General features: G+C 47.7%; 1 protein-coding gene across 1 annotated transcript in view; it reads left to right on the forward strand.

The window, feature by feature from the left end:
• Window positions 1-299: 299 nt before the first annotated feature.
• The window catches only part of LOC147702090 (peroxisomal acyl-coenzyme A oxidase 1-like), a 78487-nt gene continuing 64216 nt past the window's right edge, over window positions 300-14570 (forward strand). Inside the window, exons 1-3 of the mRNA XM_086930719.1 lie at window positions 300-400; window positions 511-654; window positions 7222-7428. Of these exons, the coding sequence (XP_086786845.1) occupies window positions 320-400; window positions 511-654; window positions 7222-7428 (432 nt within the window). The 5' untranslated portion in view covers window positions 300-319. The remainder of the gene's footprint in view (window positions 401-510; window positions 655-7221; window positions 7429-14570) is intronic.

Raw genomic sequence — 14570 nt, forward strand, 5'->3', positions numbered from 1 at the left:
CGTGGCTTAAAGTCCCTTCCGAATCTGTATCGATTCCAAAAGGCCCTCGTAGAGCGAGCAGCGCATACGCGCTGCAACGCTATGCGAGACCTAAAAAGGAACATTTTTGTATGAGCTTTTTTCCGATAATCCCTCTTTCTATCTTTTCTGCTATTTTGGATGGCTTTTTTGCAAGCTGTTTGCTGTGAAAATGTTTCTTTATGTAGATGGTCTCTATAGCTTGGATTTTGTTAGAGGAGGATTCCTTTTCTTAACCAGTATCCTCTTTCCTTTCTTCCTCCTGGTGTAACATAGGCTTGTGGAGACAGTAGCCAACAGTATGCAGATAGAACAGAACCGCCGACAGGCCAAGGAAGATGCCTGGAATCTGAGCTCTGTGGAGCTGGTACGAGCTTCTGAGGTCTGTTTTTGTTTTATGGGGAGATTTGTGGATGGGATGGGTCATGTAATGTGAGGGCATGTACACTCAACCAGGTAGCTTTTCCTCACAAATCCATGTTTTCTCTTCAGGCACACTGTCATTACGTGGTTGTGAAACTTTTCACAGACAAGCTCACAGAGATTGCCGATGTGGCTGTTCACAACGTGCTCAACTCTCTGTGTCTGCTCTATGCACTGCAGGGCATCAACCGAAACACTGGGAACTTTCTGCAGGTGAGTCATCGTTGTCATCCCATTCCTCAGCCTTTACCCAAGATACTCCCAAGATTTGCTTCCATGATTGTAGTGTGTCTTATCTACAATTAAGCGCAGACTAGCCAAATACAAACTCTATGTATAAAATAGGTGCCTAGCCTCTCTAAACCATGTGTCTCCAGTACACAGACACTTTGAAGGTCCACACCCAACTCCACCTTGCCCTTTTCTGCATCTTATTCCCTCATATGGGTAGGAATGTGGCAGGTTCATCTTTCTTTGATGCAGTATTCACTACTGGTTCCCTTTTTGATCCACTCATGTTCCCCCAGTGGAACCCTGCACATCTCAGTGTCCCTGACTCAGAAGCTTATCCCCTTAGTGCAGACCTTGATCGCTCCAATTTAGCCCACCATTGAAGGAAGCAGGCATGCATATCTGTCTACTTATCCATAACATCTAGCCCTACTGGACACCTGCAGCTCTCCAACCCCCTTCTCTATAGAAAACCTTTACTGAAGCCATCAATCAATCAAGATTTGTATTGCGTGGCTGCTTCAACAAGAGGGCCTTGAGGCACTGAAGGAATCAAGCTGCCTGTGTCTCCTATTGGTTGACCATCCAGACCTTAATGTATTTCCTGAATTGCTTGAGCGATGGTGAGGCTCTGAGGTGCAGGGTGAGGTCGTTCTAGGCCTTAGCTGCCAGGTGGGAGAAGGCATGGCCTCCACTGTTTGTCAGGCAGATGCTTTGGGTGGCTGCTACAGAGAGAGATCCAGTTCAAAGTTTCCTGGTCAGTTGGTGGAAATTAATTTGTTTGTTGAGGTACGCTTGTCCTTCATTGTGTAGTGGCTTGTATGCCAGGGTGAGCAGCTTAAACTGGCACCTCTGCGCAACTGGTAGCCAGTGGAGTTTCCTGAGTTGAGGGGTTATGTGAGTCCATCTGAGTAGGTCAAAGATGAGTCTGGCTACAATCAATCAATCAATCAATCAGGGAGTTTGTAGAGTGCGCTACTCATCTGCAAGGGTCTCAAGGAAGTGCAGGGGGAGGGAGGGGTGCAGCTCCGATTCAGTCAAAAAGCCAGGTCTTGACGTTCTTCCTGAAGGTGGGGAGGGTGGGTGAGCGTCTGATGCCGACAGGGAGCTGATTCCAGGCTTTGGCTACTACGTAGAAGAAAACTCTTCTGCCTGCTCTGGTTCGGTGGATGCGGGGGGTCTCAGCTAGGACAAGGTCGGCGGAGTGGAGATTCCTTTTGGGAACGTGACAGGAGACTCTCTTGTTGAAGTATTTGGGTCCGATGTTGTGGTGGGATTTCCAGGTGTGGGTGAGCAGTTTAAAGGTTACTCTCTTCTTGTTAGGGAGCCAGTGGAGGTCTCACAGGTATTGGGTCATGTGCTCATGCCGTGGGGTGCCGAGGACGAGTCTGGCTGCTGCATTCTGGATGGTTTGGACTTCGTGAAGGAGAGTCTGCTGGTTATGAGAGCGTGGGTGACGGTTTTTCTGCATTCGGGTGGGATCCATTTGAAGGTCTTGTGGAGGATCACAAGGCAGTTGAAACTGGTGGAGGCGAGGGAGTTGATCTGGCGGGTCATGGTGAGGGAGGAGTCGAGGATGATGTTGAGGTTCCGTGCGTGGTCTGTCGGGGTGTGCGGGCTCCCGAGGGCAGGGGGCCACCAGATGTTGTCCCCAGCGGAGGTGGTGGGTCCGAGGATGAGGACCTCGGTCTTCTCTGAGTTGAGCTTCAGGCAACTGCTATTCATCCAGGCCACAACGTATTGCTGAAAGCAGAGTCTGGTGTCTTCGGGATTGTTGGTAAGAGAGAGGGTGAGCTGGGTGTCGTCGGCTTATGATATTATGCTGAGCCTGTTCTGTCTGACAATGGCGGTGAGAGGGGCCATGTAGATGTTGAAAAGAGTAGGACTGAGTGTTGATCCTTGGGGTACTCCACAGTTGATCTCTGTGGGTTCAGAAAGGAACGGGGAAAGTCTGATTCTCTGGTTTCTGCCAGAGAGAAAGGAATGGATCCAGGATAGGGCGGTTCCTCGTATCCCAGCATTGTGCAGTCTGGCAGCGAGAGTGTGATGAGAGACAAAAGCTGCAGTGAGGTCTAGTAGGATGAGCACTGCGGTGTGTCCCTGGTCGAGTAGCTTGCGGATGTCATCTGTGGCAGCGAGGAGGGCGGTCTCAGTGCTATGGTTGCTGCGGAAGCTGGACTGGGATGAGTCTAGGATGGAGTTCTCTCGATGAAGGCTGTCAGCTGTGTGTTTCCGAGTCTTTCTGTGACTTTGGCGGTGAAGGGGAGGAGAGAGATGGGCCGGTAGTTTTTCAGGTCTGTCGGGTCGGTCGAGGGCTTCTCAAGGAGGGATTTGATCTCTGCCTGCTTCCATGCGTCTGGGGAGACGCCATATTCGAAGGTGGCGTTGTTGGTCCGTCCTAGTTCGGTTGCGATGGCGGCGGCGGCGGCGGCCTTGTTGTAGATGTGAGGTGGGCAGGGGTCCGTGGGGGCTCCGGAGTGGGTGTTCCTCATGGTCATGATGGTGAGTTTGACGGTGGCAGGATTCTAAGCTGTGATGGTCGGCTCTTTGTCGGTGTTGGTGGGGAGGGGGTGGTGTGTGGCGTCTGTTCACGGAAGTTGTCATAGAGTTCCTTGATTTTTGAGTGGAAATAGGAGCTGAGTTTGTTGCAAAGTTCCTGGGATGGTGTGACATCCGCGGCTTCGCTGGTGGGTTTGGTGAGTTTCTGTAAGACGTAGAAGAGTTCTTTAGCGTTGGTTGCGTTGGTGTTGATTTTGTTCTTGATGAAAGACCGATTGGCGTCTCTTATGCGCTGGTGGTATTCCTTCAGGACGTTACGGTAGCTGTTTAGTTCTTCCGTGGTTTTCTGGTTTCGCCAGATTTTCTCAAGGCGTCTGCAGGAGCGCCTGCCTTATTGCAGTTAAGTGGTGAACCAGGCAGCTTTCATGGGATGTGGTTTGCTGGGGTGGCAGAGGGATGCAAGCTTGTCGGCGCAGCTAAAGATCCAGCAGTGAAATTCCTTGGCTGCATAGTTGGTGTCAGTCGTGGCGCAGGGTGGGTCTTGGATGAGGGTGGTGTTAAGGTGCTCCTCTGTCATCTTACTCCAGTTCTTAAGTGGCGGGCGCGGGGGGGTTGAGTCCGGTGGGTGTGTTGAAGGTGAAGTGTACGCAGTGGTGGTCTGTCCAGAGGGGCTGTGAGGTGTAGGTGAAATGGATGTTCGTCCCTCCTGCGAAGACAGGGTTGAGGGTGTGTCCTTCTCTGTGTGTGGGGGTGGTGGCGAGCTGCTCCAGTCCGAGGTTGGAGAGGTTGTCTACGAGGGTGATGGAGTCGGGTCGCTGCAGTTGTCAAGGTGAAAGTTCAGGTCTCCGAGTAGGATGTAGTCTGTCGAAGTGATGGCGCAGGGGCGACGAGGTCGAGGGATGGAGGTTGCGGCCTGGGAGGACGGTCCAGGGGGTCTGTAGGCGAGGGTGCAGCGTAGCATGGTTCTGGGGTTGGTCTGGATCTGGAAGTGGAGGTGTTCTGTGTTGGAGTGGGGGTGGAGAATCGAAGGGAGGTCTTGTGTGCGATGGCGAGTCCTCCTCCTGGGCGGTGGGGGCGGTCCCTTCTCTAGTTCTTGTATCTGTCGGGGATGGCGGTGGCGATGACCAGGTCGGAGGTAACGTTAGTCCAGGTCTCAGTGAGGAAGGTGACGTCAGGCGAGAGGGTGTCGAGCAGGTCCCAGATCTCGACGGCGTGTCTGTGTAGGGAGAGTACGTTGAGGAGGATGCATCTCAGGGATTAGGTGGTGCGGGTGTCCGGCAAGTGTTCGGAGGTCATGGGGGTGCCGTTGATGGAGAAGGAAAGTCGGCAGTGCCTGCAGGAGAACTGTCCTTGGGTGGAGTTCGGAGTTGCTCTTTGGCTTTCGTTCTGCCTTCCGGGGTTGAGTGCGTGAAGGGCAGAGGCATTGTATCGGCGGGGTTCCGTAGATCCAGGGTTCTTGTCGCTGGCCACAGTCGGGTCGCGGACAGGCGCAGACGGGCTTGCCTTTAGCGCGCCTGCTGCGCGCGACCCCGCAGCGGCCGCCATTAAGTTGGGGAGGGGGCGGGACTCAAGGTAGGGAGGCGGGAGCAGGGGCTGAGTCAGGGGGAGGGGCTGCAGGGGCAGCAGCAGCGGGAAACTGGGGAAGAGCAGTCCAATTAAAATAAATAAAATAGCCCGTGGGAAGAGAATGCCTGTGTGCAGCGGGAGAAAAACTGTAAACAAGGGAAGAAGAAAAATGCAGTTAGCGGGCTGGGGAGGGAGCAATACTACTAACCTCTGACTGGGATCGGGCTGCAGACACGAACCCTACTCGGGGGAGGTGCTCTGGAACTGAGGCGATGCGGCTAGGAAAGCGGAGCTGCTGGGGAGAGTGCTGACCTGGACCGAGGTCAAGGTTCCAGGTGTTCTGGATCATCTGATGTTTCCTCATGAGTTTGGTGGTGATTCACACATAGAGGGAGTTTCCGTAGTCGTGTCGGCTGGTGACAAGAGCTTGCACGAGTCTTCACTCGTTGTTAGGTAGGAGTCATCTGAAGACCTTCCTAAGCATTTGAAGGGTGAGTTAGCAAGCGGAGGAGACAGCGATGACCTGCTTCTTCATAGATAGCTGGATGTCAAGGATGATGCCGAGGTTGCTGGTGTATTTTGTGGGTTTGGGGGTTGGGCTCAGCTATGCGGGCCACCGTTCATTGTTCAAGAGGGTGTCCTTGCCTTTCCCGAAAATGAGTACTTCTGTCTTGTCGGTGTTGAGTTTGAGACAGTTGTTGTTCATCCAGACGGCCGCATCTTTGGATCTTGTCTTTGATGGTCGTTTGCCGGGGAGAGGATGAGTTAGGTGTCGTCGGTGTAGGAGATATTTTGAGTCCATGACGCTTGACAGTGTTGGTCAGGGATGTCATGTATGCGTTAAAGAGGGTTGAGATGAGCCTTGAGGTACACCACTGGTGATGTTCTTAGGGAGAGAGGGGTAGGGGGAGTGGATAATCTGCCTTCTTCCAGTGAGGTAGGATGCAATCCACATGAGCTGCTCCTTGGATTCCGATCTGATGAAGTCTGTTGATCAGTGTGTGGTGGGATATGGTGTTGAAAGCTGCAAGTAGGTCAAGGAGGATGAGGGCTGATGTTTCTCTGTGGTCTAGCAGCATTCTGATACCATCCGTGGGTATGACTAGAACTGTCTTAGTGCTGTGGTTTGCTCTGAAGCCAGTTTGGGAGGGGTCCAGCAGGTTGTGGTTCTCCAGATTGTTGGTGAGCTGGATTTTGATCAATTTCTCTATGATATTGGCTGGGAAGGGGAGCAGGTAGATGGGCTGGTAGTTTCTTAGGTTCTCCTGGGTCCGTGGATGGCTTCTTCAGAAACAGCTTTACATCGTTATCTTTCCATTTCTGGGGTAAGTGCGCCGTGGTGATCGAGGGGTTGAGGACCTTGGTGAGTTCTTTGCTGATGGGTTAGTTTTCGAGGTTGAATGTGTGGCGGAGGCAGTGGTCTTTTGGGCCTCAGGAGTGGATGATATCATGATGAACACCATTTTCTTCTCAGTGAGGATGTTTCACAAATTGAACTGGTGTGGGTGGGCATTGGTCAGCGTGAGGAGGTTTATGCTGTTCTCAGTGCGGGGTTGGGGTGCAAAGTCTTGGTAGATGTTGTTGATTTTGTTGTGGAAAAAGTCTGCGAGGGTGTCTCAGAGTGTTTGAGATGGTGTGATGTTGTTAACGGTTGCCGAGGGGTTGGTGAACTCCTTGACTGTATTGAAAAGGTCCTTGCTGTTGTTGGAGCTGTCACTGATGCAAGTGGCCAGAGCAGGCTTCTTGGTGTTTTGCAAGAGGTGGTGGTATCGGTTGAGAGTTTCTTTGGAGCGTTTCAGGTCCTCGAGCGTCTTACTGGCACGCCATCTTCTTTCCTTCTGTCTGCAGTAACGTTTCTGTTTTTTCAGTTCTGCATGAACCAGTTGGGGTGTCCATTTCTTGGGGTTGTTAGGTTTCCTATGTAAGGCTTTGTCTGTGCTTGAGTGATCCAGTTCGTGGAATTATCCACTGCTTATTCTGTTTCTTCAGTAGTGGTGGGTATGTGGGAGTTGAGAGCATTGGTCCATCATTGTTCTGATACCTGTGACCAGCTGTGCCATGTCTTGATGGCGGTGGAGGGCGGGGTTTTGGGAGATTCCAAGATGATGAAGTGTACGCAGGTGTGGTCGGTCCAGGTGATCTCCTCGGTGTGGGTGTATTTTACTCTGATGCTGGCTCAGAAGGTAGTCTGAGTCTGAGGTTGGCAAGACTTTCCAGCCGGTCAGTCTTGTTGGCATTTATCAGTGTTCTTGAGGTGAAAGTTGAGGTCTCCTAGATGGATGTACAGATTTGAGTCAATGGCGAAGCCATGTGTGTCTCAGATTCTCCCTCATATCCAACGTGTACCATAATGCAGACCTTCCTATCACCAGTGTTCCTTCTTTGCGTTGCATACCTCCATAATGGAGCCCTCCATTTCTCTGTGAGTGTACTAGCATTTACATGTATTGATGGCTCTCTACCTCCTGTGTTTTATTCTTCCAGGCAGGGCTGCTCACCACTCCTCAGCTGACACAAGTGCAGCTTCGCATCAAGGAGCTGCTGGCTATAATCCGTCCCAATGCTGTAGCCCTGGTAGATGCTTTTGACTACAGTGATGCTCAGCTTGGTTCAGTGCTTGGCCGCTACGATGGCAATGTTTATGAGCATATGTTTGAATGGGCCAAAAAGTCCCCACTCAACAAAACACAGGTAAGGAGGTACAAAAGTTGTTGGTGTGTTGTAGGAGTAAGAAGTGCTGTTTGTTCTGCCTGCCAAAGCCCTCTATGTTTCTCTGGATCTTGGCAGAAACTGCATGGACATTTTAGCTTTTCCTTCTCCAGTGGATAGTACGTTACAGACTTATGAACTTAGAGCAACTCCCCAACTTCATAATGGAACCTCAAAACATTTTCCTAAAAATATATTCAACCTTGTGCAGACGTATTTTTACTGTAACCAGCGATATGCCAAATAAGATCACCTAATCTGCTGTACTCGGCCAACTCTTTGGGCCTGCCTTCTCCAAGACCAGACATTAAAGTGACCATCTGCCCCTTACCCCACCTGCTGTGCTCACCCCAGTGGGGGATTGTATATTTTAATAACTTAAAGTGTGACAAGCGACAAATGAGTTTTTGTGCAAGATGGATGTTCTCTTCCTTTCAAAATACCGCTACAACCCATAGCAATGGCGCCTACACCCACCAGTTTACTTACTATATTTGTTGAAAAGAAAGCAATACCGACACCTATCCCCCCAAATCTTCAAAGGCATTTAGTCAAGATAATTCCTGATAAAAGAGAGGCCAGAAGGAACACTTCAGATCCATCCTAGACTTGCATTAAGTCAATAAATGAATCAGACGAGAAATTCCATATACTAGCATTACATCAGATTTTCTGTCAACTGATGACAGGAGATGAGATGTATGTAATCAGTCTTTATGGTGCATATATCGACATCCCAATCATAAAGAAGTACAGAAAGATTTTTTATTTTCAGGTAGAAGAAAAAGACGCATTTTCAGAATGTTGTCCTTCTTTTCAGGCTGAACTACATTCCTCAGACGTGCTCCAAATTAATTCCAGTAGTAGCTGTCCACTCATATCTCCAGATTAGCTATGTGTATCCATACCTGGACAGCTGACTTCTCAAAGGCAGCAGCTCATTCAGGCTATAGAAAGATATGCATATCACAATATTACTCCTTCATCGGTTGCTCCTACAAATCTGCTACTAGATATAAACACTAACTAGTGCAGATAAACAGATTCCTGAGCACCAAAATTCAACGAAAATCCATTCTTAGGAGACACTCAGTACACAGTGTTCTTTTTTTTCAAAACATACTTTTATTGTTGCCAACCAATATAGTGCAAGTGCCCCACAGAGCACTCAATGCAAATACACATGTTAGCAAACATATGAATCAACATTTCCTGTAATTATAAGGGATGGATTCCACAGAAGATACATTGCAAGAAAGCCTGTAAATAAAAGAGGAAAGAAAGAAAAAAAAACAACTGTGCCATTTTGCTTCCCCTCAACAAATATATGAATCCTAAGTGGAGAGAAAGAGTCTGCCATCCATATCAAAGCAATTACAAGCTCTACAGACTTGCCGTCTAACCAATATCATATTAAGGGCTCGCCAACATCAGGTAGGGGGGAGGAGGCTTCAGATATAGTCCCCTGTAATCATCCCACCGTTTCCAAATTTTTTAATCTTTATGGGGGCAGCCCCTGGACCCGAAAACCGGGAGTTCTATGCCCATACAAAAACCTAGGACCTTCTTCTACACCCCAAGTGATGGCGAAGATTCATCCTTCCAGGCCCGGGCGATATCCCTCTTGGCCAGTGTTAGGCCCAGAAAGAGGAGGTGGTGCTTATATCTATTCCCACCTATGTCCTCTGTAATGTGTAGCATAGCCAGTCTCATTGAGGAAGCAAGAACCCATCCCAGAACCTCAGACAGACATGTGAACATCCCCCCTACAGAATTTTGACAGAGCTGGTCATGCCCACACGGTAAGGAAGAATGTGTCCTCCATAGATTTGCAACGAAAACAGGGATGAGATGAGTCCGGCAAACCATAGCCTGTGCCTGGTGTAGTAAGCTATGTGTAAGTATTTAAATTTGATAAGGCGAAAGGGAGCTGCAATTGCTGCGCTGCGTGGGTAATCCACCTTTACAACGAAAAACTTTTTTCCCACATACCAACACTCCGCATACAAAGATAACGAAAGTACCATTACTCCGCAATGCCATTATAACGTATGGCATTACATTTTATATGCGTTTACCACGCATGCTTTTACAACGAAACTAGTTGTAAATGCATGAATGGTAAAATCATGTTTTTTTAAATTTAAGGTAAGTATATGGTTTTGGGGTGTAGTAGTATATGTTTTGGGGTACAGGGGTATTTTAAGGGTTCAGGGTGGGTTTGAGTAGTGGGGTGCACAGGGTAATTTTAGGGTATAGGGTGGATTTGGTTCAGGGCTAGATTTAGGTTTTGGGGTACAGGGGTATTTTTAGGGTTCGGGCTAGGTATGGGTTTTGGGGTACAGGAGTATTTTTAGGGTTCAGGGCTAGGTATGGGTTTTGCGGTACAGGGGTAATTTTAGGGTTCAGGCTAGGTTTGGGCTTTGGGGTACAGGGGTATTTTTAGGGTTCAGGGCTAGGTATGGGTTTTGGGTTACAGGGGTATTTTTAGGGTTCAGGGCTAGGTATGGGTTTTGGGGTACAGGGGTATTTTTAGCGTTCAGGGCTTAATATGGGTTTTGGGGTACAGGGGTATTTTTAGGGTTCAGGACTAGGTATGGGGTTTGGAGTACAGGAGAATTTTTAGAGTTCAGGACTAGGTTTGGGTTTTGGGGTACAGGGGTATTTTTAGGGTCAAGTGCTAGGTTTTGGTTTTGGGGTACAGGGGTATTTTTAGGGTTATGGGGTAGGTATGGGTTTTGGGGTACAGGGGTATTTTTAGGGTTGAGGGCTAGGTATGGGTTTTGGGGTACAGGGGTATTTGTAGGGTTTAGGGCTATGTTTGGGTTTTGGGGTGCAGGGGTATTTAAAGGGACCAGGGTGGGATTATTTTTTAGGGTGTACAGGGTAATTAAAAAATATATATATACATAAAAATATATATATTTGATATATATATAAATAATTCAATTTAAATGACAACATGTTTTTTTTAAATTAACAAAATATATATATGTGTTTATATATATATATATGAGCGTGATCAAGCCGTAATGTTGAAACGCGTCGTTGTTTTTTCACTTGCTAAATAAACTTTCTCTGCAAGAAGCTTTGGGTGTCCTGGTTTACTTCCTGGAATGGGAGGTATATTGGAAAGAAGATTGAGGTCTGCCGGTGACCTGACCCGGGCCGCTTGCGACAGCTGAACGATCTCTTACCGGTACTGGTGGAGTATATATATATATATATATATATTCACTGAAAAAACCATAGGTTTTAGGCCTTATATAGTTAGGAATTAGCATTTAAAAAACCTTGAAAATTCACTGAAAAAACCATAGGTTTCAGGCTCTATATAGTTAGGAATTAACATATAAAAAACCACTGAAATTGCTCCTATATAGTTAGTTGAACTAACTATATATTTCGCGCATTCGCAATCCACTGCTGATGATGTCACATATTACATCATTTATGACATGGTCAGTGACATCACTGATGACATCACTGATGACATCTCAAATGACATCACTGATGACATCACTGATGACATCTAATTTGACATCAATGATCACACCACTGATGATATACTTCATGTGATAATACAATGCTCCTCCTTACACTCTAGTATAACCTGTTACACCTAGGGTTAAATACAGAGTATCATTATTTAAACCATTGACACACGTATACCAGTTACTACATACACACTCACTGATTCCTACGTCTACACACACATTCACTCATTCAGTCATACAATCACTCGTACATACAGTCACTCATTATTACAACACTATCATATGCACTCATACACCTATGCAGACACTCACACACTGCCACTCATCCATGGAGTTACTCACACACCTAGTCAGTCCTGTAAAGAATCAATCACACTTTGATTTCTTCATCTATACAGTTAAACACAGAACAGCTTACATTTTCACAGATATACTAACACATACTTACTCACTTATACAATCAAATCCTTCATCCATACTCTTATACATCCACTCATTCTTCAATATGTAAAACATATTTAAACTTTACAAAAACACACAGACACTGGATGATGTCATCAGTGATGTCATCAGTGATGTCATTTGAGATGTCATCAGTGATGTCACTGACCATGTCATGAATGATGTAATATGTGACATCATCAGCAGTGGATTGCGAATGCGCGAAATATATAGTTAGTTCAACTAACTATATAGGAGCAATTTCAGTGGTTTTTTATATGTTAATTCCTAACTATATAGGGCCTGAAACCTATGGTTTTTTCAGTGAATTTCAATGGTTTTTTTATATGTTAATTCCTAACTATATAAGGCCTAAAACCTATGGTTATTTCAGTGAATTTCAAAGGTTTTTTAAATGCCAATTCCTACCTGAATAAGGCCTGAAACCTATGGTTTTTTCAGTGAATTTGCAAGGTTTTGAAAATGCAAATTCTATTAGCAGATAACGTTTAAATATGTTAATATCCTTGTGGGACCACCTGAGCAGCCCTAGGGATCCGATTTTTGGACCGGAGCAAGATGCTCTCTGATGGGGCCGTATTTCTTGCCTTCTGCCCCCCTGATTGTGCCGTATTTCTTGGCTTCTGCCCCCCTGATTATGACGTATTTCCTGCCTCATGCACCCTGATTGTGCCATATTTCTTGCCTTCTGCACCCTAATTGTGCTGTATTTTTTGCCTTCTGCTCCCTGATTGTGCCGTATTTGTTGCCTTCTGCCCACTGATTGTGCCGTTTTTTCTTGCCTTCTGCCCACTGATTGTGCCGTTTGTCGGGCCTTCTGTCCCCTGATTGTGCCGTTTTTTGTGCCCCTGCCCCCCTGATTGTATTATCTTTGCCAGTGTTGGTTCGCTGCTGGTATTGCCTTTGTCCGTGTTTTTTTTTTTGCTGCCGTTATTGTCTTTGCCAGTGCTTGTTCTCTGCTGGTATTATCTTTGCCAGGGCTGTGGGAGCTGTGTGGGCTGTGAGAGCTGTGTGGGCTGTGAGAGCTGTTTGGGCTGTGAGAGCTGTGTGGGCTATGAGAGCTGTTTGGGCTGTGAGAGTGTGGGCTGTGTGGGCTGTGAAGGCTGTGAGAGCTGTGTGGGCTGTGAGAGATGTGTGGGCTGTGAGGGCTGTGTGGGCTGTGAGGCCTGTGAGAGCTGTGTGGGCTGTGAGACCTGTGGGGCTGTGAGAACTGTGTTGGCTGTGAGAGCTCTGTGTGCTGTGAGGGCTGTGAGGGCTGTGTGGGCTGTGTGGGCTGTGTGGGCTGTGAGAGCTGTGTGGGCTGTGAGAGCTGTGTGGGCTGTGAGAGCTGTGTGGGCTGTGAGAGCTGTGTGGGCTGTGAGCTCTGCTTCTTTTGTGCCTCGGTCTACCTAGGCGGGCTGTGAGAGCTGTGTGGGCTGTGAGAGCTGTGTGGGATGTGAGAGCTGTGTGGGCTGTGAGGACTGTGTGGGCTGTGAGGTCTCTGTGGGCTGTGAGAGCTGTGAGAGCTGTTTGGGCTGTGAGAGTGTGAGCCATGTGGGCTGTGAGAGCTGTGTGGGCTGTGAGAGCTGTGTGGGCTGTGAGAACTGTATGGGCTGTGTTGGCTGTGAGAGATGTGTGGGCTGTGAGGGCTGTGTGGGCTGTGAGAGCTGTGTTGGCTGTGAGAGCTGTGTGGGCTGAGAGCTGTGTGGGCTGTGAGAGCTGTGTGGGCTGTGAGAGCTGTGTGGGCTGTGAGCTCTGCTTCTTTTGTGCCTCGGTCTCCCTAGCACAAGATGGATGCCAACACTTCCTGGTTTGTAGTGTTGACAGCCAATGAGCATGCAACTTTCTCTGGAAGGCATGCTGATTGGCTGCTACTGTCTATCAACACTCCAAAACAGAAACAGTTGGCAGCCATCTTGTGCCTCAGTAGACTAAGGCACAGGAAAGCAGGAAAACAAATGTGTAGAACTCAAAAAGGGGGCAGGGTAGAAGCACCCCGACCCTCTAGGCCTGCTCAGGGGGTCCCACAAGGACCCCCAAGGCCCCTAAAAATTTTTTTTTTTTTTTTTTAAATCGCGGGGTGCTCGCACGGTGCGCGCACGGTGCTCGCACTGTGCGCGCCTATAGATATATAATTGATTTCAACTTGAATTTTCTCAGCAACTACTAGAGGGATTTACACCATTTAAGCAAAAGCGTGATCTGTGAATCAGACTCTACCATTTTGCCAAATTTCTTGTAATTCCGTTCAGCCGTTTGGGCTGTAGCCGTGTCTAAAGGTCCTATGGAAAATTGCATGTGGAAAACACGTTTTGGGACCCCCCCTTTTTTCTCGGCCCCCGCTTCACGAATCCCCCCGAAACTTTCAGGCAAGGAGCGGAGCGTAACGCGCCATCTTCTTTGAGAAATTCACATAGATTGATCAACCGGCGCCAAAGTTATTCCCAATAGAATGTTGCGGATTTCCTATGGAAACTAGGTCCTAACTATATATACCTACTGGCGACCGCCAGTAGGTAATATATATATATATATATATATATATATATATATATATATATATATATATATATATATATATATATATATATATATATATATTATTCCGAGTGCCCTGTGCATAGAGGACGCTACTCCATGAGGATTGAATTCACTGAACATTTATTCTCAAAACAGCCTTCCAAACAGAGTATTATTTCCAGCAATCCCTGACGCGTTTCGAGGCAAACATACCTCTTAATCATAGGGAAATAGCAGTGGGTTCACGGCTGCGCACTACAGTCTATTTCAATGTTCATCATCGCATACCGCTCACAGGTGAGTTTTCTTACGGCATGCTGGGGGTTGTAGTGCGTTGATTGTATGCCTCCAGTGGCTGCCGCGCACCAACAACAATGTTCGCTTTTTTCAATGTTTTTAGAGCCCTCCAGTGGGCCTCTGCGTTGAAAGCTGTTTGGTTTGGAGACAATCCTTGTGCCGCTTGTCCGCCAGAATGATCCCGACGAGCAGACCAGCACTTCCTTTACGCGGGCGGTGCATCCTCCCTCGGCCGGGCTGCCGTGTAGAATATTATTCCGAGTGCCCTGTGCATAGAGGACGCTACTCCATGAGGATTGAATTCACTGAACATTTATTCTCAAAACAGCCTTCCAAACAGAGTATTATTTCCAGCAATCCCTGACGCGT

Source organism: Lissotriton vulgaris, chromosome 7 (genome assembly GCF_964263255.1).
Source record: "Lissotriton vulgaris chromosome 7, aLisVul1.2, whole genome shotgun sequence".
In the NCBI taxonomy this organism is placed as follows: Eukaryota; Metazoa; Chordata; class Amphibia; order Caudata; family Salamandridae; genus Lissotriton; species Lissotriton vulgaris.